Here is a 26,342-nt window from a genome sequence, read left to right as displayed (position 1 = left end):
TATCCCCTCTGTTCACCATCTCTCTTTCCCCCTCTGTGCCCCTACCCCTCTTTCTCCCATGTTCCCAGCCCCTCAATTCTCTGTTCCCTGCCCATCTTCCACCTCCATTCCCCAAACTTCGTTTCCCTATCTGTTTTCAAATTTCCATTCCCCGCCCCTTTTCCCCCTCTGTTCCCCATCCCCCTTTCTCCCTCTGTTCCCTGTCTCCCTTGCCCCCTCTGTTCTCCATTCCACCTTTTCCCTAATCTGTTCCCCGTACACTCTCCCCCCCCCCCCCCTTTCCCCCCTTTGTTCCCCGTCCACCCTTTTCCTCCCTCCGTTCCCTGTCCACCCTTTTCCTCCCTCCGTTCCCTGTCCACCCTTTTCCTCCCTCCGTTCCCTGTCCACCCTTTTCCTCCCTCCGTTCCCTGTCCACCCTTTTCCTCCCTCCGTTCCCCGTCCACCCTTTTCCCCTCTTTGTTCCCCGTCCACCCTTTTCCTCCCTCCGTTCCCCGTCCACCCTTTTCCTCCCTCCGTTCCCCGTCCACCCTTTTCCTCCCTCCGTTCCCCGTCCACCCTTTTCCTCCCTCCGTTCCCTGTCCACCCTTTTCCTCCCTCCGTTCCCTGTCCACCCTTTTCCTCTCTCCGTTCCCTGTCCACCCTTTGTTCCCCGTCCACCCTTTTTCCCCCTTTGTTCCCCGTCCACCCTTTTCCTCCCTCCGTTCCCCGTCCACCCTTTTCCTCCCTCCGTTCCCCGTCCACCCTTTTCCTCCCTCCGTTCCCCGTCCACCCTTTTCCTCCCTCCGTTCCCCGTCCACCCTTTTCCTCCCTCCGTTCCCCGTCCACCCTTTTCCTCCCTCCGTTCCCCGTCCACCCTTTTCCTCCCTCCGTTCCCCGTCCACCCTTTTCCTCCCTCCGTTCCCCGTCCACCCTTTTCCTCCCTCCGTTCCCCGTCCACCCTTTTCCTCCCTCCGTTCCCCGTCCACCCTTTTCCTCCCTCCGTTCCCCGTCCACCCTTTTCCTCCCTCCGTTCCCCGTCCACCCTTTTCCTCCCTCCGTTCCCCGTCCACCCTTTTCCTCCCTCCGTTCCCCGTCCACCCTTTTCCTCCCTCCGTTCCCCGTCCACCCTTTTCCTCCCTCCGTTCCCCGTCCACCCTTTTCCTCCCTCCGTTCCCTGTCCACCCTTTTCCTCCCTCCGTTCCCTGTCCACCCTTTTCCTCCCTCCGTTCCCTGTCCACTCTTTTCCTCCCTCCGTTCCCTGTCCACCCTTTTCCCCCCTTTGTTCCCCGTCCACCCTTTTTCCCCCTTTGTTCCCCGTCCACCCTTTTCCTCCCTCCGTTCCCTGTCCACCCTTTTCCTCCCTCCGTTCCCTGTCCACCCTTTTCCTCCCTCCGTTCCCTGTCCACCCTTTTCCTCCCTCCGTTCCCTGTCCACCCTTTTCCTCCCTCCGTTCCCTGTCCACCCTTTTCCTCCCTCCGTTCCCTGTCCACCCTTTTCCTCCCTCCGTTCCCTGTCCACCCTTTTCCTCCCTCCGTTCCCTGTCCACCCTTTTCCTCCTTCCGTTCCCTGTCCACCCTTTTCCTCCCTCCGTTCCCTGTCCACCCTTTTCCTCCCTCCGTTCCCCGTCCACCCTTTTCCTCCCTCCGTTCCCTGTCCACCCTTTTCCTCCTTCCGTTCCCTGTCCACCCTTTTCCTCCCTCCGTTCCCTGTCCACCCTTTCCCCCACTCTTCCCATCCTCCCCATTTCCTCCTCCATTCCGCAACTTTTTTTCCCCCAACCTTACTTCTCCCCCTCCGTATTCTCCTATCCTTCCTTTTCCCATTCCTTTCCTTCTCCTCTTCCTTCCCCTGTTTCCGAACCCTGGACCCAGTAACGATATTAAAATTATATGATTTTCATGAATGTTGATTCATGCATGTTCTTAAAAGAATCTAGTTAGAAACTTCTTGGAGCTAAATACGCTGCACGTTATCGACTGGTAATTGCTGAGAAGGGTATGTGATCTGTTTTTGTTCCTCAAGTCTAAAATTACTGCATCTTGAATCTGAACAGGCATCTGTTGTTCTTTTAGAGCTCATCAGTGAGGACCCATTTGTTGTGAAGTTGAAATTTGAACCATCAGGAAGACCCGAGTCTCAGCAAGACTATTACCTGATAACCAAGGAGAACTTGTGTGTCGTATGTGGCAAGACAGAGTCTTACATCAGGTGTGCTGTTGAGTGCAGGGATCAACATTGCTTTTACTCGGCCCGCGTGGCTAACACTGATGCTTTCTGTATGCGTATGCTTCCATCTGAATTATTTGTCGAAGAGCATATTGTGATATTTTGTCTGGTCTGATCTGATTGAGTAATGCTTGTTATGAATTAGACTGTGCATTTCCCTCAGCTTTTCGCAGCTTGAGCACTTTCACATCAGCCTCCAGACTGGTCTGAAGTATCGGAACATTGACATAAGTGCATTGAAGTGCTGAACCACAGCAACTTGCATTTATATAGTGCCTTCAATGTAGTAAAAAGTGAAAATAAGGCACTTTACAGCAGCATTATCGAGCAAAATTTAACAATGAGTCACGTGAAGAGACATTAGGGCAGTTGACCAAAAGCTTGGTTGAAGAAGTAGTTTTTAAGGAGATATAAGAGGAGAGAGGAGACGGGGTTTGGGAAGTGAGTTCCAGAGCTTAGGGCCTAGGCAGCTGAAGGCATGGCTGTCGATGACCGACCCAGCTCACCTTGTTTACCAGATCAACCCAGGTGCCCCCAGCATCAGGGCCACAACAATGCAGACTGGTAGGCTTATATATGGGAATGGTAGCATAGTGGTTATGTGCTGGACTAGTAATCCAGTGAACTGGGCTAATAATCTGGAGACATGAGTTCAAATCCCACCATGGCAGATGTGAATTTGAATTCAGTTAATTAAATAAATCTGAAACAAAAGGCTAGTATCAATAAGGTTACAATGATGCTGTTAGATCGTCATAAAAACCCAACTTGGATCACTAATGGCCTTTCTGCAAATCTGTTTTCCTTACCTGTCTGACTTGTATGTGAATTCAGACTTACAAGACCAGACCTCACCACTCTACCTGTTGTAGATGCATCTGTCCGTGACAATATGTGTAGGAGTGACCACCTGGTGAAGCTACAAAAGACGACTACATATGAAAAGAAAAACAAAGGCTTGCATTTATATAGCGCCTTTCACAACAGGTTGTCCTAAAGCGTTTTACAGCCAATGAAGTACTTTTGAAGTGTAGTCACTGTTGTAATGTAGAAAATGTGGCAGTCAGTTTGCACGCTTCAGGCTCCCACAAACTTAGATCCCACAATGATCAGATAATCTGTTTTTGTGATGTTGATTGAGCGAGAAATATTGGCCAGGACACTGAGATAACTCCTCTGATCCTCTTTGAAATGGTGATGTGGGATCTTTTACATTCACCTGAGAGGGTAGACAGGGCCACGGTTTAACTTCTCATCTGAAAGACGGCACCTCCGATATATGCTAAGCAACATGCTATAAACAGAGCGAAGCGATCCCACTACTAACCAACCAGATCAAAGCTCTCTGTAGTTCTGCCACATCCAGTTATGATGGATGGTAGAGAACTAAAGAGCTAATGGGAGGAGGAGATTCCACGAACATCCCCATCTTCAGGCAGAAGGGCCAAGTGGATGTTCCATCTTGACCTCCTCCACAGGTTCCCAACGTCATATGTGCCAGTCTTCAAGCTATTTAATTCACTCCATGTGATATCAAGAGATGGCTGAGCCTGCTGTATACAGAAAAGTCTCTGAGCCTTGACAAATCTCAGCTGCAGTACTGAAGTGCCCCAGAACTAGCCATGCCCCTAGCAGTGTTGTTACAAGTACAACTACAAGACTGGCATCTTACCGACAATGTGGAAAATTGCCCAGGTATGTGCTTTACACAAAAAGGAGGACAAATCCAATTCAGCTGATTGCTGATGATTGAGAGTGGATGGGGCAGTAAAGTGATGGAAGGTGTCGTTGAAAGTACTATGAAGTAGCAATTACTAACCAATAACCTGCTCACAAATGTTAGTTTGGGTTCCACCAGAACCTCTCGGCTCCATTACACATTACAGCCTTGGTCCAAACATGGGTAAAAGAGCTGAATTCCAGTAGTGAAGTGAGAATGGCCAATGGGGATCAGGGAAAACTCTTCACTGGTTGGAGTCATACCTAGCAGAAAGGAAGATGGTTGTGGTTGTTGGAGGTCAATCACCTCAGCTGCAGGACAACATTGCAGGAGTTTCTCAGGGCAGTGTCCTAGACCCAGCCATCTTCAGCTGCTCCATCAGTGACCTTCCCTCCATCATAAAATCAGAAGTGGGATGTTTGCAGTGTTCAATTTCATTCATAATTTCTCAGATAATGAATGCAGCAAAACCTGGTCAACAGTCATATTTGGATTGAGAAGTGAGAAGTAATATTCTCACCAAACAAGTGCCAGGCAATGACCATCTCCAACAAGAGTCTAACCATTTTCCCTTGATACTCAGTGGCATTACCATAATCAAATTCCCCACCATCAGCATCTTGGGGGTTACCATTGACCAGAAACCTAACTCTACCAGCCACATAAATATTGTGGCTGCAATAGCAGGTCAGAGGCTGGGTACTTTGCAGCGAGTAACTCATTTCCTTACTCCCCAAAGCCTTTCCACCGCCCACAAAGCACAAGTTAGGAGTGTCATGGAATACTCACAGCTCCCATAACACTCAAGAAGTTCAACACCATCCAGGACAACCTGCTTGATTGGCACTCCATCCATCCATCCACTGTGGGCGGCACAGTGGCGCAGTGGTTAGCACCGCAGCCTCACAGCTCCAGCAACCCGGGTTCAATTCTGGGTACTGCCTGTGTGGAGTTTGCAAGTTCTCCCTGTGTCTAAGTGGGTTTCCTCCGGGTGCTCCGGTTTCCTCCCACATGCCAAAGGTTGATAGGTAAATTGGCCATTAGAAATTGCCCCTAGTGTAGGTGGTAGGGAAAATATAGGGACAGGTGGGGATGTAGTAGGAATATGGAATTGGTGTAGAATTCGTATAAATGGGTGGTTGATGGTTGGCACAGACTCGGTGGGCCGAAGGGCCTGTTTCAGTAATGTATCTCTAAACTAATCACATTAAACATTCACTCCCTCCATCATCAGCACAATGTGACTGCAATTTGTACCAGCTGTAAGATGGACTGCAGAAACTCTTCAAGGCTCCTTCAACAGTACTTTTCAAACCCGCAGCCTCTACCACCTACAAGGACAAGGGCAACAGGCGCATGGGAACACCACCATCTCCAAGTTACACAACATAGTCACTTCAAAATATATCACCATTCCTTCATCGTCACTGGGTCAAAATCCTGGAACTCCCTACTTAACAGCGCCATAGGACTACATTCAGCACACATACTGCAGCCATTCAAGAAGGCAAACTTCTCAAAAGCATTTGGGAATAGGCAATAAATGCTGAATCTGCCAGAGATGCCACAACTCATGAATGAATACATTTTTAAAAATTTGGTCCCGTTAACTGCATGGATCATGCACTCTGAAGAGTCAACAGCACTATATTACAAAATTAGTTGTAATAGAGAAAGAGTTGGTACACTGATAAGATCCTGGGGTTTAAATTTGATTTGTGCTGTTTGAAGTGTTTGTTCCCACATAAGTGAGCAGAGCTTTTCCAAGGCACGCATGGACCACTCACTGTAATGTATCCCATCTGGAGTCAAAATAGATGTCACTAGGGTTATTTTTAAACATTTGGTGGCATCACAACCAGGCTGAATCATGTCCTCACTTGATGCACTTGAGTTTTTGTTTTTTTTAAAACTCGCCCAGGGTTCATGAGAACAATATACAGGCCACATAATTTGGTTGCTTGGAGCCCGTTTTTCTGGTGCTGCAGGTGCTGTTTCAGTAGAAAATTGCTGTCCAAGCCATGTGCACGCTTCTGGTGTAGGTCGTGCCAGGTGCTATTTTGGCTAGGTCATTACTGCGGGCGCTGGGAAGCTGTGGCACAAGTAGGCAGATTGGGACGTCGCTCAGTATGTAACACAAATTTGATGCCAGTGTTACCATTTTGGAGCACAACGCTGCAGCTTATTGACCTGTCTGATCTTCACACAGCTGAACATGCATTCAGCAGCAGGAAGAGCCCCCATGAGCACTATTGAAAGGTATCATTAGCTAATTCCAGATTATTTGCTGATTGAGTTCTGCTGGCTCTTGGTGAATTTGTAGAGGGGTTTGGTGGATAGTTCCCTTATTTGAAGTTGTTGAAGTTTCCAGGGAGTGGTGTGGCAGATGCTGAAGGGCTGTTTGCTTACTTCAAGGCTTCTGCTTTGACCAACTGCTCCCAAACATGGGTGCAGCAGTTTGTGTCATGACAGGGAGAATGAGAAGAGGTGACACAGGGGAGGACAAGCTGCTGGAGGGTTGGGGCAGTGGGGGAGTGGTAGAAGAATGGCTCTCAGCAGGAGGCCATATTCATCCAGGGTCTTCAGGAAGTAATTCCCCTACCTCCACCTCAGCGAGGAACAATGTGTTCAACATCTCTGCTTCACAAAGGAGGTGCTTGCTGAAATCAGCCCCCTGTTGCAGGCAGGGTGAGGATGATATTGTCAGTGGCTGTGAAGGTGATTGTAGCCATGCATTTTTATGAGTCTAGTTCCTTCCAAGCTGGAGTAAGCGATATTGCAACAATCTCCCATCACACTCCTGATTTGTGCCTTGTATATGGTGGAAAGGCTTTGGGGAGTGAGGAAGTGAGTTACTTGTCACAGAATTCCCAGTCTTTGAAGTGCTCATGTAGCCACAGTAAGCAAAAACTTAGTCAAAAAGCTAGGGTTTTAAAGAATTGTCTTAAAGGAGGAGAGGGAGGGAGTCGGAGAGGTTCCATCGCTGAGGACCTTGGCAACTGAAGGCCTGCCTGCCATTGGTGGGTGAGATGGTAATTGCGAATACACAAGAGGCCAGTACAGAGTACAAAGATCTCGGAGAGTTGTAGACCTAGAGGAGATAGGGCAGGGCGAAACAAGCATGAAATTTTTTTTAAATTGAGGCATAGCCTGACTGGGATCTAATTGTTTTTTATTTTATAATGGATGTGAGCGTCACTGGCAAGGCCAGAATTTGTTGCCCATCCTTAATTGCCCTTGAGAAGATGGTGCTGAGTTGCCTTCTTGAACCACTGCAGTCCATGTGGGGTAGCTGGACCCACAGCGCTGCTGGAAAGGAAGTTCCAGGATTTTGACCCAGCGTCAGTGAAGGAACATCAATATAGACCAGGTTAGGATGGTGTGTGACTTGGGAACACCACCATCTGCAATTTCCCCTTCATGTATCTGCTTCCCTTGTCCTTCTAGGTGGTAGTGGTCGCGAGTTTGGAAGATGCTGTCAAAGCAGGTTTGGCAAGTTGCTGTAGCACATCTTGTATATGGTACATATCGCTGCCACTGTGGTGGAGGGAGTGAATGTTTAAGCTGGTGGATGGGGTGCCGATCAAGTGGGCTGTTTTGTCCTGGATGGTGTCGAGCTTCTAGAAATGTTGTGGGAGCTGCACTCATCCAGGCAAGTGGAGAGCCTTCCATCACACTCCTGACTTGTGACTTATAGATGGTGACCAGGCTTTGGGGAGTCAGGAGGTGAGTTACTCGCCACAGAATTCCCAGCCTCTGACCTGATCTTGTAGCCACAGTATTTATGTGGCTGGTCCAGTTCAGTCTCTGGTCAATGGTAACCCCCGGGATATTGATGGTGGGGGATTCAGCAATGGTAATCCCAGTGAATGTCAAGGGGAGATGGTTAGATTCTCTCTTGTTTGAGATAGTCATTGCCTGGCACTTGTGTGGTGCGAATGTAACTTACCATTTATCAGCCCAAGCCTGAATGTTGTCCAGGTTTTGCTGCATGTGGATACGGACTGCTTCAGTATCTGAGGAGTTGCGAATGGTTCTGAACATTGTACAATCATCAGCGAACATCCCCACTTCTGACCTTACGATGGAGGGAGGGTCATTGATAAAACAGCTGAAGATGGTTGGACCGAGGACACTACAGATCTACGAGCACAGAGATGATGGGTACACAAATTATGCAAAATTAATCTCAGTTACTTGAGGTGTGATTGATGGGGGAATTACCCAATCATCCTCATTCTGGCCAAGATTGTAGGGTCATGTTATGCAACCGTTATAATACCTTTTCTCTGAGTTTTAGATAAAATAGTTCTGACGATTTGTGTTTCTTTAGGAAGAACATTGTTCCCCATGAATACCGAAGACACTTCCCGGTTCAAATGAAAGACCACAATTCTCACGACGTTCTGCTCCTATGTACCGCCTGCCATGCCGCCTCGAACTATTACGATAATGTCCTGAAGCAGCAGCTGGCTGTGGAGTTCAATGCGCCAATCGGGTGCGAGGAAAGTGTCCGTCTGCTTGAGGACCCTGTTCGCAGACAGGTGCGTTCTGGAGCGCGGGCCTTGCTGCGCGCTGACAGCCTTCCTGAAGTTCGGAGAGAAGAGCTGCAGGGCATTCTGAAGGCCTTCTATGGCGTGGAGACGCTGACTAGAGAGATGCTCGAAGAAGGAGCAGGGCTGGAAACCCGGTGAGAAGATTCTTGATTCCAAATGTACAATTACAACAACAGCTTGCATTTATATTGTGCCTTAAATGTAGTAACAACATCCCAAGGTGCTTCATAGGAGCCTTAGCAAACAAACAAAGTTTGACACCGAGCCACAAAAGGGGACATTGGGACTGGTGATCAAAAGATTAGTCTAAGAGATAGATTTTAAAGAGCGAATTAAAGCAGGAGAGGGAGAGATCGAGAAGTTTAGGGAGGGAATCCCAGAGCTTAGACAGCTGAAGGCATGGCTACCATTGGTGAGATGATGGAAACTGGAGATTTGCAAGAGTCTAGATTGGATGAAAGCAGGGGATTTTTAAGCTGGAGGTGGTTACAAGAGATACAAAGGGGTGAGACCACGGAGGGATTTGAATACGAGGGTGAGAATTTTAAAAATTGAGACATTGTCAGACTGGGAGTCAATGTAGGTCAGCGAGCACGGGGGTCATGGATGAACAGGACTTGGTGCAACTAAGGATTAAACTTTTCAGTTGCCTGCTTCCCCTCATGGAGCCTTGATCAGCTGGAGCACACAGTGGGAAATTGCGCTACAATTCTATGAAAAGAAAGCCCCACGCTATAATTGGACACAAGCAATCCATTTTGACTCCCATCTTCTTCTTCCTTGGCCTTCTTATCTCGAGAGACAATGGGTAAGCGCCTGGAGGTGGTCAGTGGTGTGTGGAGCAGCGCCTGGAGTGGCTATAAAGGCCAATTCTAGAGTGACAGGCTCTTCCACAGGTGCTGCAGAAAAATTTGTTTGTCGGGGCTGTTACACAGTTGGCTCTCCCCTTGCGCTTTTGTCTTTTTTCCTGCCAACTGCTAAGTCTCTTCGACTCGCCACACTTTGGCCCCGCCTTTATGGCTGCCCGCCAGCTCTGGCGAACGCTGGTAACTGTCACAGGACTTCATGTCGCGTTTGCAGACGTCTTTAAAGCGGAGACATGGACGGCCGGTGGGTCTGATACCAGTGGCGAGCTCGCTGTACAATGTGTCTTTGGGGATCCTGCCATCTTCCATGCGGCTCACATGGCCAAGCCATCTCAAGCGCCACTGACTCAGTAGTGTGTATAAGCTGGGGATGTTGGCCGCCTCGAGGACTTCTGTGTTGGAGATACGGTCCTGCCACCTGATGCCAAGTATTCTCCAGAGGCAGCGAAGATGGAATGAATTGAGACGTCGCTCTTGGCTGACATACGTTGTCCAGGCCTCGCTGCCATAGAGCAAGGTACTGAGGACACAGGCTTGATACACTCGAACTTTTGTGTTCCGTGTCAGTGCGCCATTTTCCCACACTCTCTTGGCCAGTCTGGACATAGCAGTGGAAGTCTTTCCCATGTGCTTGTTGATTTCTGCATCTAGAGACAGGTTACTGGTGATAGTTGAGCCTAGGTAGGTGAACTCTTAAACCACTTCCAGAGCGTGGTTGCCAATATTGATGATTGGAGCATTTCTGACGTCCTGCCCCATGATGTTCGTTTTCTTGAGGCTGATGGTTAGGCCAAATTCATTGCAGGCAGCCGCGAACCTGTCGATGAGACTCTGCAGGCACTCTTCAGTGTGAGATGTTAAAGCAGCATCGTCAGCCAAGAGGAGTTCCCTGATGAGGACTTTCTGTACTTTGGACTTCGCTCTTAGATGGGCAAGGTTGAACAACCTGCCCCCTGATCTTGTGTGGAGGAAAATTCCTTCTTCAGAAGACTTGAACGCGTGTGAAAGCAGCAGGGAGAAGAAAATCCCAAAAAGTGTAGGTGCGAGAACACAGCCCTGTTTCATGCCACTCAGGATAGGAAAGGGGTCTGATGAGGAGCCGCCATGTTGAATTGTGCCTTTCATATTGTCATGGAATGAGGTGATGACACTTAGTAGCTTTGGTGGACATTCAATCTTTTCTAGTAGTCTGAAGAGACCACGTCTGCTGACGAGGTCAAAGGCTTTGGTGAGATCAATGAAAGCAATGTAGAGGGGCATCTGTTGTTCGCGGCATTTCTCCTGTATCTGACGAAGGGAGAACAGCATGTCAACGGTCGATCTCTCTGCACGAAAGCCACACTGTGCCTCAGGGTCGACGCGCTCGGTGACCCATACTCACTGTTAAAGGGAGTCCATTTTCTTTATGTACACTGAGATATAAGGCATCAGTTAAGATGACTATCAAATTTGAGGAGTCTGGTATTGGACTTCGAGTCAATCCTTTTATATTTACCTTGAATTTTGGTAAAGCATCACCTACCTATTTCTGCGCGTTGTTGTTGCACATTGATATACTGTGGTGCCTTCATTTTCCAGTAGGCTGATAGGAATCCACTTCAGAAATATCAGTGATATATTCCTCCTCTTTATATTAGGAAAAAATCTTCAGTTTACGCATGGAAGAATTTTCATTTTTATGGCACCTTTAAGGCCTCAGGATGTCCCAAAGTGCTTTTTAACAGACAAAGTGTGTTTGAAGTATAGTTACTGTTCTAATGCAGGGAAATTTGGCACCCAATTTGCACATACCAAGGTCCCACAAACAGCAAAGCGATAATCACCAGATAACCTGTTTTAGTTGTGTTGCTTCGGGGATGAATATTGACCAGGACGCAGGGTAAATACCCCTGTTCTTTGAATAGTACCATAGAATCATTTACTTTCACCCCAGAGGGCAGACGGGGCCTTTTTTGAATGTCTCATCGGGAAGATGGCACTTCTGACAGTCCAGCATTCCCTCAGTCCTATGCTAGATTGTTAGCCTAGGTCATATGTTCAGGTTGCTGAGTGGGACTTGAACCCACGACCTTCTGACTCCAGGGCGAGAGTGCACTGCTGAGCCAAACCGTCTGTGCTGTGTAAATGTAATGTGCTTTGAGATGGTAATTTTTGGCTCAATCCTATAATAGGAGATATTATTTAATAGAGATGAGGGAATTAATTGTGTGGAGAGACTAGAGAAATTGAGATTTTTCTCCTTAGAACAGAGAAGGTTAAGGGGCGATTTAATAGAGTTGCTCAAAATTATGAGAGGTTTTAGAGAGAGACAGCACTGAAACAGGCCCTTCGGCCCACCAAATCTGTGCCAACCAACAACCACCCATTTATACTAATCCTGCATTAATCCCATATTCCCTATCACATCCCCACCATTCTCCTACCACCTACCTATACTAGGGGCAATTTACCATGGCCAATTTACCTATCAACCTGCAAGTCTTTGGCTGTGGGAGGAAACCGGAGCACCCGGCAGAAACCCACACAGTCACAGGGAGAACTTGCAAACTCTGCACAGGCAGTACCCAGAACCGAACCCGGGTCACTGGAGCTGTGAGGCTGCGGTGCTAACCACTGCACCATTCTGATAGAGAAAACAAGGAGAAACTATTTCAATTGGCAGGAGAGTCAGTAACCTGAGGACATACATTTAGATAATTGGAAAAAATGCTAGGGGAAAGGTGAGGATAATATTTTTCACTCAATCAGTTGTTGTGATCTGTAATTCACTGCCTGAAAGGATGGTGGAAGTAGATTCAGGAGTAACTTTCAAAAGTGTGTGTGTGTAATATACGTACACTTAAAAAGGAACAAAACTGCAGGGCAATTGGGAAAGAACAGGGGAGCGAGACTAATTGGTAGCTCTTTCAAGAGTCGGCATGGGAACAATTTGCTAAATGACCACCTCCTGTGCTGTGTGATTCTACGATTTCCCCTTTCCCAGGATGGAGACTGATTTCTATAGATGGTGACCTGCGTGCATGGCAGGCAGGACAAAGATAATTTTCCACAGATCTTCAGTTCTGAGTGGCCGAAGGCTTGTTGGTCTTACTAAGGCCACAGAGTGATTGGTGTGGGAAATGGAAATGCTGGGTTGTTTCAAGGTTTGACACTAAAGCACGTTGTTGGAGGCACTGCAGAGGAAGCTTAATGTTGTCACTGGGCCTCGATTATAAAGTTTTGCCTTCCCTAAATGAAATATCGCTGTGCTTTAAATTCATAATTAAAATTACAAAGAATGTACATCAAACAAACAGACCATTTGACCCAACAGGTATGTACTAGTGTTTATGCTGCATCATCAAACTCTATCAGCATTACCTTGCATTTCTTGCTCCCTCATATACTTATCTAGCTTCCACATTCTAATATAAATTATGGTCGAATATGAAATTTGATATATGGATAAAACGACCCTGCATATCACGCAATTCTTTAATCTACTCTTTCCCTCCCTCAGGATATTCAACGAGAACTATGTTCCTCATGGTCTGAAGGTGACGCAGTCCTGTGCTGTTGGTGGGCTCCGAGCCCTAATGTCTTTGGAGAAACGCTGGCGACAGCACTTCCTGGACTACATGAGGCCCCGGCACCTTCCGCCCCTGTGGTCTGTGGTTCACAATCACAGCAAGCTCGTCCGCAAGTATGGGGAGGACTTAAAGATTGAGTTGACGTGAAATAAGATGGTGTATGTGACTCAATTTTCCGTTTTTTTGTTTTTTGCAATTGCTTCTCAAAACTGAATAACGATCATTGCTGATGCATGAGATCACATGCATCAATCTGCTTGTAAAGTACTAGGGAGGTCGGCAAGCTTCATTTATTTAATTTATGAAGGTGGGGGAGTGGTACTGAAATGCTGAACAGATCTATAAAACACTAAGGCTGGTCTCTGACCTGTTATCAAACAGATTCAGTAACAGATTTCAGAGGCCTGCTTTGCAAATATAACAAACATCGTACAAAGTCACCCAACGTACATTTTTAAATTAGGATTTTACTAAAAACCTGATTTTTCATTTTTAAATAAAAACAAAATCTTTGTACTGCACACGTAGAGAGTCTTCTGCATGGAAGAGGCATCAATTCGCAATGGTGGATAGTCTGCATTGTGGATGGAGTGGTTTCTGTCATGATCAAATCACTTGAATTCTGCAGGTTAGTCATTGTAGGTGGGTTTTGAGTATTGAATAATTGGCCTAAAACCTGCCAGAACATTAAAAGACATTTTAGATTTTATACAGTTTCACAGTCAATTCCTAACAGTTGCCAGAGAACTGAGGGCTTTCCATGTATCTGGTGCTTTCAGGATAAAAACTGTCCAGTGTGGTCAAGTTTTTTTTTCTTCTTGATTCATTCATGGGATGTGGGCGTCGCTGGCCAGGCCAGCATTTATTGCCCATCCCTAATTGCCCTTGAGAAGGTGGTGGTGACCTGCCTTCTTGAACCGCTGCAGTCCATTTGGGGTAGGTATACCCACAGTGCTGTTAGGAAGGGAGTTCCAGGATTTTGACCCCAGCAACAGTGAAGGAACGGCGATATAGTTCCAAGTCAGGATGATGTGTGACTTGGAGGGGAACTTGCAGGTGGTGGTGTTCCCATGTGTTTGCTGCCCTTGTCCTTCTAGTTGGTGGAAGTCGTGGGTTTGGAAGGTGCTATCTAAGGAGCCTTGGTGCATTGCTGCAGTGCATCTTGTAGACGGTACACACTGCTGTCACTGTGCGTCGGTGGTGGAGGGAGTGAATGTTTGTAGATGGGGTGCCAATCAAGCAGGCTGCTTTGTCCTGCATAGTGTCGAGCTTCTTCAGTGTTGTTGGAGCTGCACCCATCCAGGCAAGTGGAGAGTGTTCCATCACACTCCTGACTATGCCTTGTAGATGGTGGACAGGCTTTGGGGAGTCAGGAGGTGAGTTACTCGCCTCAGGATTCCTAGCCTGTGACCTGCTCTTGTAGCCACAGTATTTATATGGCTACTTCAGTTCAGTTTCTGGTCAATGGTAGCCCCTAGGATGTTGATAGTGGGGGATTCAGCGATGGTAATGCCGTTGAATGTCAAGGGGAGATGGTTAGATTCTCTCTTGTTGGAGGTGGTCATTGCCTGGCACTTGTGTGGCGCGAATGTTACTTGCCACTTATCAGCCCAAGCCTGGATATTGTCCAGGTCTTGCTGCATTTCTACATGGACTGCTTCAGTATCTGAGGAGTCACGTATGGTGCTGAACATTGTGCAATCATCAGCGAACATCCCCACTTCTGACCTTATGATTGAAGGAAGGTCATTGATGAAGCAGCTGAAGATGGTTGGGCCGAGGCCAGTACCCTGAGGAACTCTGAAGTGTCAGAAAGTGAAAGTTCCTTTGTAATAACATCACTTTCAGCTTGCACAGTTCCGTGGGCCCAATTTGAGTCGGGCGCTTTCACAGAAAACGGAGTCTTCATCAAGACGTTGCAGTTGTCCACCCCTAGATACAACAGATACATGGAAAGCCCTCAGTTCTCTGGAGACTGTTAGGAATTGACGGTGAAACTGTATAAAATCTAAAATGTCTTTTACTGTTCTGGCAAGTTTTAGGCCAATTATTCAATACTCAAAACCCACCTACAATGGTCAACCTGCAGAATTCCAGGTGATTTGTTCACGACAGAAACCACTCCATCCACAGTGCAGACTATCCACCGTTGCCATGTCTCAGGTTAACACTGACTAAATTTGATGCATGTACTTTACTGCTTCTCTGCCTCTGTTCCAAACTCTACGATCTGAAAGGCATCATGCTTGAGCCCTCAATAAACATGTGGTTTACAATTACAAAACAATAGTTTCATGCCTGGATTTTTTTTCAAACTGCCTGCATCCAGCACCAAATTCATCCCATGAGCAGATGGTCTCATGAGCCACTCACTCACAGGCTTTTGTTTCTGTAGTTGTTCTCACTCACTTTGAAACAACATCGTCAAACAACAGCTTCTGCCTTTAACGTAGTAAACATCCCAAGGCACCTCACAGGAGCATTATCAAACAAAATTTGACACGGAACCACATAAGGAGATATTAGGACAGGTGACCAAAAGCTTAGTCAAAGAGATAAATTTTAAAGAGTGTCTTAAAGGAGGAGAGAGAGGGAGGGAATTCCAGAGCTTTGTGCCTAGGAAACTGAAGGTAAGGCTGGAGCAATGAAAATTGGAGATGCACGAATGGCCAGGGTGATGGTTGCAGAGATCTCTGAGGGTTGCTGGGCTGCAGGAGGTTACAGAGATGGGGAGATTTGGAAAACCCGCTCCATTATACAGTCATTAAGAGACAGTCTGATAAATCACATGACGTGAGATCCAAACTGTTCTCCACCACCAGGCAAGCAATCATTCTATCAGTTTACTTTCATTGTCAATTGATAGTGCTCTTGCCTCTGAATCAGCAGGTTCAAGCACAAAATGCAGCTGACATTTCAATGCACCAGTGAGGGACCTTTGCACTTTCAGAGTTGCTGTCTTTTTGGATGATACGTTAAACTAATCAGATGAGCTGAAACAGGGTGGAAGTCGGGCAGTGTTACAGAGGTGGAAATAGGCGGTCTGAGTGATGGCATGAGTATGAGGTCGGAAGCTCATCCCCGGGTCAAATGTGACACCAAGGTTGTGAACAGACTGGCTTAATCTCAGACTGTTGCCAGAGAGAAGGATGGAGTCAGTAGCTAGGGAATGGAATTTGGAGTGGGGACCAAAAACAATGGCTTCAGTCTTCCCAATATTTAATTGCAGGAAATTTCTGCTCATCCAATACTGGATGTCGGATAAGCAGTCTTATAATTTCGCAACAGAGGAGGAGATGAGAGAGGTGGTGGTGAGGTAGAGCTGAGTGTTATCAGCATACATGTGAAAACTCTAGGTGTGCTTTCGGATGATGTCACTGAGGGGCAGCAAGTAGATGAAAAATAAGAGGGGACCAAGGATAGATCCTTGGGGGACACCAGAGGTCACGGTGTGGGAGCAGGAAGAGAAGCCATTGTAAGTGATTGTCTGGCTATGATTAGATAGATGAGAATGGAACCAGGGTGAGAGCAGTCTCACCCAGCTGGATGACCGTGGAGAGGCATTGGAGGAGGATGGTATGGTTAACCGTGTCACAGGCTGTCACAGGTCGAGAGGAAGAGAAGGGAAAGTTTACCTTTGCCACAGTCACATAGGATGTCATTTGTGACTTTGATAAGAACTGTTTTGGTACTGTGGCAGGGGGAAACTTGATTGGAGGGATTCAAATATGGAGTTCTGGGAACGATAGGAACATATTTGGGAGGTGATGTGTTCGAGGATTGAAGAGGAAAGGGAAGTTGGAGATGGGACCTTAGTTAGAAAGGATGATGGGGTCAAGGGTTGGCCTTTTGAGTAGAGGGGTGATGATGGCAGATTTAAAGGAGAGAGGGACAGCACCTGAAGAGAGAGAGCCATTTAGACTATTGGCTAACATGGGGACCAGGAGGAAATGATGTGATCAGCAGTTTAGTGGAAATAGGTTTGAGGGAACAGGAGGTTGGTCTCATGGACAAGATGAGCTCAGAGAGGGCATGAGGGGAAATAGGTGAGAAACTAGATAAAGATAAAGAGTTCAGGGCCACGGCAGGGGGGAGCATTATAGGAAGTTTGGCGAGGTGGACAAGTGGAAGGGAAGGACGCGGCGGAGGCAGCTGATCGGATGGTCTTGATCTTAGTGACAAAGAAGTCCATGAGCTCCTCGCACTTGTTGGAGATGAGGGGAGAGGGGTTTAAGAAGACGGTTTGTAGTAGAATAAAGAAGCCAGAGGTTATCTTTGCATTCCAAGATGATCTTGGAATAGAGAACAGTTTTAGCAGATGGCAGCACAGTGGCGCAGTGGTTAGCACCGCAGCCTCACAGCTCCAGCGACCCGGGTTCAATTCTGGGTACTGCCTGTGTGGAGTTTGCAAGTTCTCCCTGTGTCTGCGTGGGTTTCCTCCGGGTGCTCCGGTTTCCTCCCACATGCCAAAGACTTGCAGGTTGATAGGTAATTTGGCCATTATAAATTGCCCCTAGTATAGGTAGGTGGTAGGGAAATATAGGGACAGGTGGGGATGTGGTAGGAATATGGAATTAGTGTAGGATTAGTATAAATGGGTGGTTGATGGTCGGCACAGACTCGGTGGGCTGAAGGGCCTGTTTCAATGCTGTATCTCTAAATAAAAAAAATAAAATAAAAAATAAATAAATAAAAGATGAGAGCAGGACCTGATAGTATTTTATGTGGTCCAGCCAGATCTGGCAGTGGATGGCTAAACCAATTGTCAGCAATATCCATTCAAGTCTGCGACCCTTGGAATTAAAGGAATGGAGATGAGGACCATACTGGGTGAACGGTCAGTGTGAAAGAGATTCAACTTTTTATTGGGAATAGGGCATCAAAGGTGGAAGTGAGGGTGCAGATGAGCAAATCAATAACTGCGGAAATGTTATGGTGAACACAGGACCAAAGGCTAAATAGTTAAGGTTTTGAAAGTCCAGTTTTAAGTGAGTAGGGGTTAGTTTTTTTCCCACGAAACCAAAAAGGTCAAACCATCACCTCAGTCTGCTCTAAGTGTCAGCCTTGGATCAGTGATAACACTCCTACCAGGTTAGAAGGTCATGGTTCAGCCCCTATTCCAGAGACTTGGGCACATAATCTAGGAGAGGGGTTTGCAAGCTGCAGCTCCGGAGCCTCACGCAGCTCTTTAACATCTCATTTGCAGCTCCCAACCTTTTCCATTGGATCGCATTAACATAACAAAAGCCTTTAAAAAAAGTCAAGCAAAGTAAGAACCATGTTTTTATTGTGGGGATAGAAGGCAAATGATTATAATGAAAAACGTCATCAGGCTCTAAATGTTTTATTATTCTTTCATGGGGTGTGGGTGTCACTGGTAAGGTGAGCATGTGTTGCCCATCCCTAATTGCCCTTGACAACTGAGTGGCTTGCTAGGTCATTTCAGAGGGCATTTAAGAGTCAACCACATTGCTGTGCGTCTGGAGTTACATGTAGGCCAGACCAGGTAAGGATGGCAGATTCCCTTCCCTGGAGGACATTAGCGAACCAGATGGGTTTTTACAACAGTTGTTTCATGGTCACCAATACAAAGGGTAGCTTTTTTGTCCATTGACATTACTACTACGTCACCACCTCCCCCACCTGTTCAAGTGGTATAGCTATACCATGGTTATGGATAATGTCTTTGATTCAAGGACCAGGTTTTATGGTTGCGCCCATTAATGTTTCTAATATAGCTAAGATTATAAATTATTCTGAATGTACGATTAGAATGTATTTTTTATCATGACAATCAATAACTGAAAACATTGTCTTCATTCTGTGCATCTTAAATTAAAGTTAGTTGTAAAGATGACTTTGTTGACAAAACTATAGTCAAAAAGGTCAAAAGCAATTCAGTTATGTCTATTTTAATTTTATTTTTTTCTGTTGATACATAAATTCAATACATGTATTTATAATATATGCAAATATGCATTCTGCTGGAGACTCTTGTCAATTTGCCAAGTGTTTGGTTTAGAATGCTGAATTTTCATCTTGTGACTCCCGATAGTTCTTATTTTAAGCAATTTTTTTTTAAAAGGCTCTTCAAATAAAAAAGGTTGCTGACCCCTGACCTAGGATGATACTGAGGGAGGGCTGCACTGTTATTGCTGAAACATTAAACCAAGGTCCAATCAGCCCTCTGAGGTGAAAGTAAACTAATATTTTCAAGAAGAACATGAAAGTTTTCCCCAGTGCCCTGGCCAATATTTATCCCTCAACCAGCATTGCTTAAAAACAATCAGATGATCTGGTCATTTATCACATTGTTCTTTGTGGGAGCTTGCTGTGCACAAATTGGCTGCTGCATTTGCTACATTACAACAGTAGCTACACTTCAAAAGTACTTGATTGGCTGTGGAGTGCTTTGAGATGCCCTGAGGGGGTGGTGAAAGGTTCCATGGAAATGCGGAATCTTTCTTTTCACTTATTTCCAATTGTTTTACTTAGTACACAGAGTTAAAATGAGTAGAGTAGCTCCTAATCAAGTGTCAAATTGGTTTGGTGTTAGCACTTTTACCTTAAACCAAGTGGTGAAGTTGGCTCAGTAGCAGTGTTTGCATTAGGTTAGGGATTAAGTCCTATTACAAGTTTTGAGCAGAAACCAGTACAGAGGGAGTGCAGCACTGTTGGAGGTGCAGTCCTTCAGATCAGATACTACATGAGGCCCCATCCACCTGTTCCGATCCCATGAACTTAACGAAGAAGAGCAGGGAGGTTTTCCTGTGTTCTGGCCAACGTTTATCCTCAAATCAACATCATCAAAGCAGAAAGTAGTTATTCATCTGTTTTGGAATCTTGGGCACAGACTGACTGCCACATTGTGTACAAAAATAAAAGTAAGTGCACTTCGGAAAGTAATTCATTGGCAGTGGGGAATCCTGAGGATATGAAAGGCACCACATAAATGCACATTTGTTTCTTGTTCTTTCTTTCTAATCTTATGTATTCATTACATGCAAGTATGTCTGTAGGTAAACAATCTACAGCTGAAGAGCAATATTTCTGTTCAACCAGGTCACTTCTAACGTTATCAGCAATGTGACTAGGTAAAGTCGATTTATCTTCTCCATTATCATGATTACTATTGATCTTTTTTGTAAAGAAAACCTCTGAACAAGGAGTTTGCTTATCACTGAATGCAGCTACTGTCCTAATTTTAACCTGCCCATCCTGTCAACAACTCTTCTGTGGGTGATTATCAATTCTGCTTTAGCTGCCAGGTTTGCATTTTCAAAGAGGAAATACAGTTTGTCCTTCGAGCAGAGAATATAATGTGCTTTGAAATGCTGAATTTTAGCTCAATTGTTTAACAGCTGACATTATTTATCAGGGATTATCAAAGAGAATTCAGTTAAGTGGAGAGACTAGAGAATCTGGGATTGTTGTCCTGAGAGCAGAGAAGGTTAAGAGGGCATTTAATATTGGTGTTCAAAATTATGTAGGGTTTTAACATAGTAAATATGGAGAAACTGTTTATATTGGCAGGAGAGTCAGTAACCACAGGACACAGATATACAATAATTAGCAAAAAAAATCAGGGAGAGATGAGAATTTCTTTTAGTCGGTGAGTTGTTATGTGTTGAACACTGCCTGAAAGAGTGGTGGAGGCAGATTCAATGGTAACTTCCTAAAGTGAATTGCATAAATAGTCGAAAAGGAAATAATTGGCACAGCTATGGAGAAAGAACACAGGGGAGTGGGACCAATCGGATAGCTCTTTCACAAGCAAGCTTTTGATTCCATGGTTGTAGCTAATTCAGGAACTCTTTATAATGTCAGGTTGGTCTTTACAAGCAATTGAACTTGGATCTTGTCATTGTTTATTCCAGATATGACTCTATCGTGTATCATTCCACACAGCAAAGCACTGATAAAATTTATTGAACTGTCATAGTTCAGCCACAAACATGGCCAGGCAGAACTCCTCAGCTCCCTTCAAAATCATGCCAGAGGATCTTTTACTTCCACCTGAGAGGGCAGATGGAACCTTAATTTAACCTCTCATCTGAAAGACAACATCGCCGTCAGTGCAGAACTCCCTTAGTACTGTACTGGGAGAGTCAGTCTGGATTATGTGCGCCAGTCTCTGGAGGGGGATTTGAGCCCAAACCTTCTGACTCAGAGGTGAATGAATAGGGCCCTACCAAATTCACATTAAAAGTGCGCCACGGATGGTGAAATCTCAGGTTCTCTGAAATCAGCCATTTTGTGAATTTTGAGCATTTTAATGATTGACACAAAGCTCAACTCGCAGATTGGTAGATGAGGGAGGGCTTCCAGTACAGTTTTGAGAGAAGAATTTTTAGTATTTGCAGACGTGAGAATGCCAGAATGAGCAAATCATTACTGTAGCATATCGAGTGAAAGAATTTGGATGCCAAGTTCTGCATCTGATAGTGGAATACTGTTTTGTACAAGCTGGAATGTTTTGTTGGATCACACATGACAGGCAACAGCTCAGAACCACCTAGTGTCTGATAGCCATCGCAGCTGAAAGAGAGCATCCAACACTGCACTGCTGGGAAACGAACAAGCAAAAAAAAAAGCAACGATTTCACCTCCACAGTTGGAGAAAGAACAGGACACAGAGCTCAGAAAATCATCAGTTGATTACAATGGAACTTGTGAATGCTTTTGCAAGCACCAATAAACCATTGGAAAAACTTAATCATCCAAAGCTACAGGTATTCATTCAACGTAATGTGCAAAATGGTGGTTGCCTGCCTAGTGCAAATAAGCTACAACAGGGTTACCTACCAAAGGTTTTTTCTACACATTGTGAGGAGATGGAGTCTCATTAACGCATGTCAGTCTTTTGCAATTATTTGTAATATGTTCACCGATGAGCAAGACAACTATGCACTGCATGTTTTGTTTGATTTTATGTCTGGTAAGGCTGAAGATATACAGTCGGGAAAGCTAACAACTGTGTTCGCAGACTGCGTCCACATAGAAGCTGTTAATTATACCACAGTTTCCCAAGTGATAATCAAAACCATTACAAAATACGGTGCAGATTTCAATGAAGTGTCTGCTTTCATTAGTGACAATGCAACTTACATAACAAAATCTTTCAAATCAGTGCTCCAAGGTGTAATGTCTAATGCTGTTCATAATACATGTAATGCACATATAATTTCTCTTGTCAGTGAGCTGTGGAAAAGCGAGTTTGGTAAAGTCGACAAACTAGCCAGATACATTAAAAAGATTTGCCCTAGCTGCAAGCTTTGATACAGGCAACATATTGTAAATGTGGTTGAAATGGGTGACAAAAGGGAACAAAACATCGCCCTTCCTCCAGAGCTAGTAATTACATGTTGGAACTCTTGGTTTTGGGCAGAACAATATCAGGCAGCTCACCTGAAATACTACTCAGACTTTGTTTCAGAAGAGCTCACATTGACATCAAAACCACAGGTTTTTACAGACATTATAATCCTTCTAAATGACGCTTAGCTTAATGAGGAGGTTCAGTTTGTTGCCAAGAATGCTACACGAGTAGTGGATTTAATCACTTGGTTTGAATCTCTACACGTCACAATTCACAAAGCTTACAATAAGGTAATAGATGTACTGTTCTGGGCTGAAGCTCAGTCAAACGAACAACACTCTGATGACACTGAATTAAATGTTTGTGCTCAACAGGTGTTTTCTTGCATGGCAAAGACGCTCAAACAATATTACTGCTAAGGGGAAGAGTCAAACGGTGAAGATAAAGCAACTCAGAGATTTCAACAACCTCCTGTGGCATTTCTGAAAGCGGTGTGTATCTTTGACCCTGCACAAATGCACCTGTTGATGGTGTATTTGAACTCGTTTGATGCAATTCCTGACTGACAAGAACTGTAGGCTGGAGATTTCTGCTTATAAAAGCTTTGCAAAAGAAGCAGATTGTACTTTGCCTTTGCTGCAGTCTCGGAACTCCGTGGAATGCAGAATTGCCCAACTTGCAAGGCAAGCAGGCTATTGTCTGACAATTCCAACAAACTCTTTACGCGGAGAGAGCTGTGTCTAAACACAGACTGGTGTTCACAGTGAAGAGACAGGGAATGAGAAAAGAGACAGCTGTAGGTTGCTCCATGCTCACATTCAACCACTAACTTCAGTGAGTAAAGAATATGACCTCTTTATAGTCAACTTTTACAATAGTTTTTAAATATACAATAAATGCCATTTGAAACCAGAAGCTGCCCTTGTCTTTTTTTTCTGTTTTAAATAGAACATTTTCGTGCTATGTTGTGACACTGTGAAATTTGCAATTTAATTTATTTACGTGAAATCGTGAAATTCACAATTCTTAAAATGCTGTGACCGTGAAATTCATAAAAATTTGACTGTGAATTTGATAGGGCCCTACAAATGAGGCGAGGGTAACACCCTAAGCCCAATATTAATAGTTTGCTTCCATAAAATATTAGCCCGAAAGATAACTTACCATAATAGTAAAACAAATCTTCATTCAGTGTTGTTACACAACCACTTCCCAACAATCCACTACATCTTCTCCCTGAGGTGCTCCAATAAAAACCTCATAGTAGGACACACATTGATAGGCTATATGCTGCCTGCCTATAGACAGTGTTTCCTGTAATGTAGAAATGCAAACTTCTATAGAAGTTGCACCATACAAGGAGGCCATTCAGTCTTTGCTTCAAATAGTATCTTTCTCTGCTTCAAATATTTATCCACTTTTCTTCTGAAAATAAATTTCTCTCTCCTCATTCTCTTATTGACTATTTTAAGTTGATGACTCACCCCCACCTCCCTGCCCCGGCCCTCACTTAATTCCTCGCTAGTGGAAATAGTTTTGACCTATTCATTCACTTTATCGAAAACCATTATCTTTTTTTAAAAATCTCTATTAATTCTCTTATCCACCTCTGCTGCAGTAAAAATATTCCCAGTATCTCAAGTCTTTCCTTATAATTGCAGTCCATGTGTGGCCAATGGTTTCATTTTGGGGGAAGAGGCTATTTGGGAGTGAATTTCTATGGGAAGGGCAGTGATTGGTGTATGGTAGGAGCAGTGTTTACCGCCTATAGAGGACTGATAGGCAGTATGAATTGAAACGGTTCCATATTGCTAAGCTGACATTTTTAGTTTAATTTGTTTTTACTGCCTTAGCAGAGGTAAGTAAGTGTTCTGTTATCACACTATAAATCCCATATGTCTGTGAAAGCAGGATCCCAAGGGATCTTCACAGTTCTGCAGAAAAATGACTGAAGTTTTACCTTTTTCTAAACTGTCTATTTTTCACTTCTTCCGCAGATGGTTTACAAGGGCCAGCTTGATTTCGGTGACCTATGTTATAGTATAGCGATAAAGACTAACTTGCATTTATACAGGGTCTTTCACTTCCTCAGGACATCCCAAAGTGCTTTACAACCAATGAAGTACTTCAGAAGTGTAGCCTCTGTTGTAATGCAGGAAACATGCCAGACAAATTAGGTATAGCAAGCTCCCACAAACAACAATGCGATAATGATCAGAAAATTTATTTTTAGTGATGTTTTTGAGGGATAAATATTGACCAGGACACCAGAGAGAAATTCCCCCACTCTTCTTAGAAATAGTGCCATGGATTTTGTCATAAAGACCCCACCTGCCACAAATGAGGCATATTAATTTTGCCATATGAAACATTAATTTTAAACTGTTGCTGGGCTGAAAAGATAACTTGTTTAAAGAGATCACAGCAGTGGCTAGAAAAATTTGCATTTTAAGAGACAGTTACTTGGAGGAGACAATGGAACTGCTCCCTGATCCAATTAACCCAAATGGGTTTTGATCGGCAGACCTTGAATGTGTAACAAGCCAGCATTCCATCCCCCGCCCCCCCCCCCCCCCGCCACTGTGGGTGTCTGCTAAGATGGAGAATCCACAAAAAAACGCAGGAGAGTTTGTTGAAAAAAAACCCAGTCACGTGATCAACCTGCTGGCCCAGGGTTTTTGAATTGTGTTCACAGAACAGTTTGAATAGAGACTGCTATTTGAAGACAAAAGAGAAGGAAGGTCTCTCCCGATCTCTCTCTCTCTGACGGATTTCCAGATTCACTGAAGCCATTTAAACCTCAAGGGAGAAGACTCCTGCATCGAAATAAGTTTGAATGCGTGCACTGGGCAGCAAGATCTAACTGCGAACAAAGACTCTACATCAAACTCAAAAAACAGTAAATGAACTCCAGCTATTGTTTCAAACTTTTCCCCTTTATTCTTTCTTCTCTTCCGTCTTTATCTGGTTGTGTGTTTATCGCGTATGCATGCTAGCGTGGTCGCATATTTTTAGTAGTTTTAACTGAATTTGAGTTTTAAGGTTAATAATCTTACACCTTTCCTGTTTAAATCTAACAAAACCTGTCTGGTTGATTTCTTTGCCATTACAATTGGAGAGCAGTGAATAAGAGTTCACTGAGGGGAAGCTAAAAACACGGTGTTTTAAAAATTAAACCGTGTTACGGTCAAACCAGGAGAAGGCTGAGAGGGAACCCCTAGACCCCTTTCCCACCTGGCTATAAATTTTTTACATTCACCTGAGAGGACAGACAGGGCCTCGGTTTAACGTCGTAACCAATAGGCTGATTTATATGATGATTTTTATCCTGTACCCTTGGTCTGTTTGAAAGTAGTTGTTATGCCTTATTGTATAGCCTTAAATGTACCAACCTATGTGCAAGTATTGCTGTATGCATTGACTTTTATTCATGTAAAGCAGACCAGGCATTTAAAATTATGTGTTCTGCTGAATGACCCTCCAGCTAGCCCTGGACCTGTCTGTTTCTCCCTTCCTCTTGCTGTATTATAGGTAAGATTAGTGCTGGTAAAAGTACAGGTCCCAGAATGAATTGTACTATATTAAAAATGATGGGAGAGATCAGACATCCCACTTCCAGATTAACATACAATCTTAAACACAGAAGGGACAAAGTCTATGGTAGCCTACTGCAGTGGTTCTCAACCTTTTTACTTCTGAGGCCCGCTCCTGTTGTTATAAAAAAATCCACAGATGCCACCCCTCCACTTAACACAAGTATTTTTTCTGTATAAAAATTATACCATATATGCTTATCTATACTGCACTCTGTTCTCTCAACATTGTGATCAAACCTGCTGATAAGGGTGGTGCTGTTATAGTCTGGCGTACCAACCTCCACCCTGCAGAGGCTGAGCACCAACTCTCAGACACTTCTTCCTACCTCCCCCTGGACCATGATCCCACCAATGAACATCAAGCCACTGTCTCCAGGACTGTCACTGACCTCATCTCTCTGGAGATCTTCCCTCCACAGTTTCCCACCTCATAGTCCCGCAACCCTGGATAGCCCGTTTCTATCTCCTTCCCAAAATCCACAAACAAACTACCAGATAGACCCATTGTTTC

General features: G+C 44.8%; 1 protein-coding gene across 4 annotated transcripts in view; it reads left to right on the top strand.

Annotated features, from left to right (window-relative positions):
• The window catches only part of exd2 (exonuclease 3'-5' domain containing 2), a 91,799-nt gene extending 68,657 nt beyond the window's left edge, over positions 1-23,142 (top strand). For 2 of the 4 annotated variants that reach the window (XM_068039598.1, XM_068039599.1), the window contains exons 7-10: positions 2,052-2,187; positions 8,259-8,615; positions 12,847-13,074; positions 22,610-23,142. In XM_068039598.1, coding sequence (XP_067895699.1) covers positions 2,052-2,187; positions 8,259-8,615; positions 12,847-13,063 — 710 coding nt within the window. In that variant the 3' untranslated portion in view covers positions 13,064-13,074; positions 22,610-23,142. Of the gene's footprint in view, positions 1-2,051; positions 2,188-8,258; positions 8,616-12,846; positions 13,438-22,609 lie in introns of those variants that run through there. The other 2 variants (XM_068039601.1, XM_068039600.1) reach the window with 2 other exon arrangements.
• The last annotated feature ends 3,200 nt before the right edge of the window (positions 23,143-26,342 follow it).

The sequence above is a fragment of the Heterodontus francisci genome, chromosome 9 (genome assembly GCF_036365525.1).
Source record: "Heterodontus francisci isolate sHetFra1 chromosome 9, sHetFra1.hap1, whole genome shotgun sequence".
NCBI lineage: Eukaryota > Metazoa > Chordata > Chondrichthyes > Heterodontiformes > Heterodontidae > Heterodontus > Heterodontus francisci.
The sequence above is the reverse complement of the archived record's forward strand: the minus strand, read 5'-3'. Positions and strand labels throughout refer to the sequence as shown.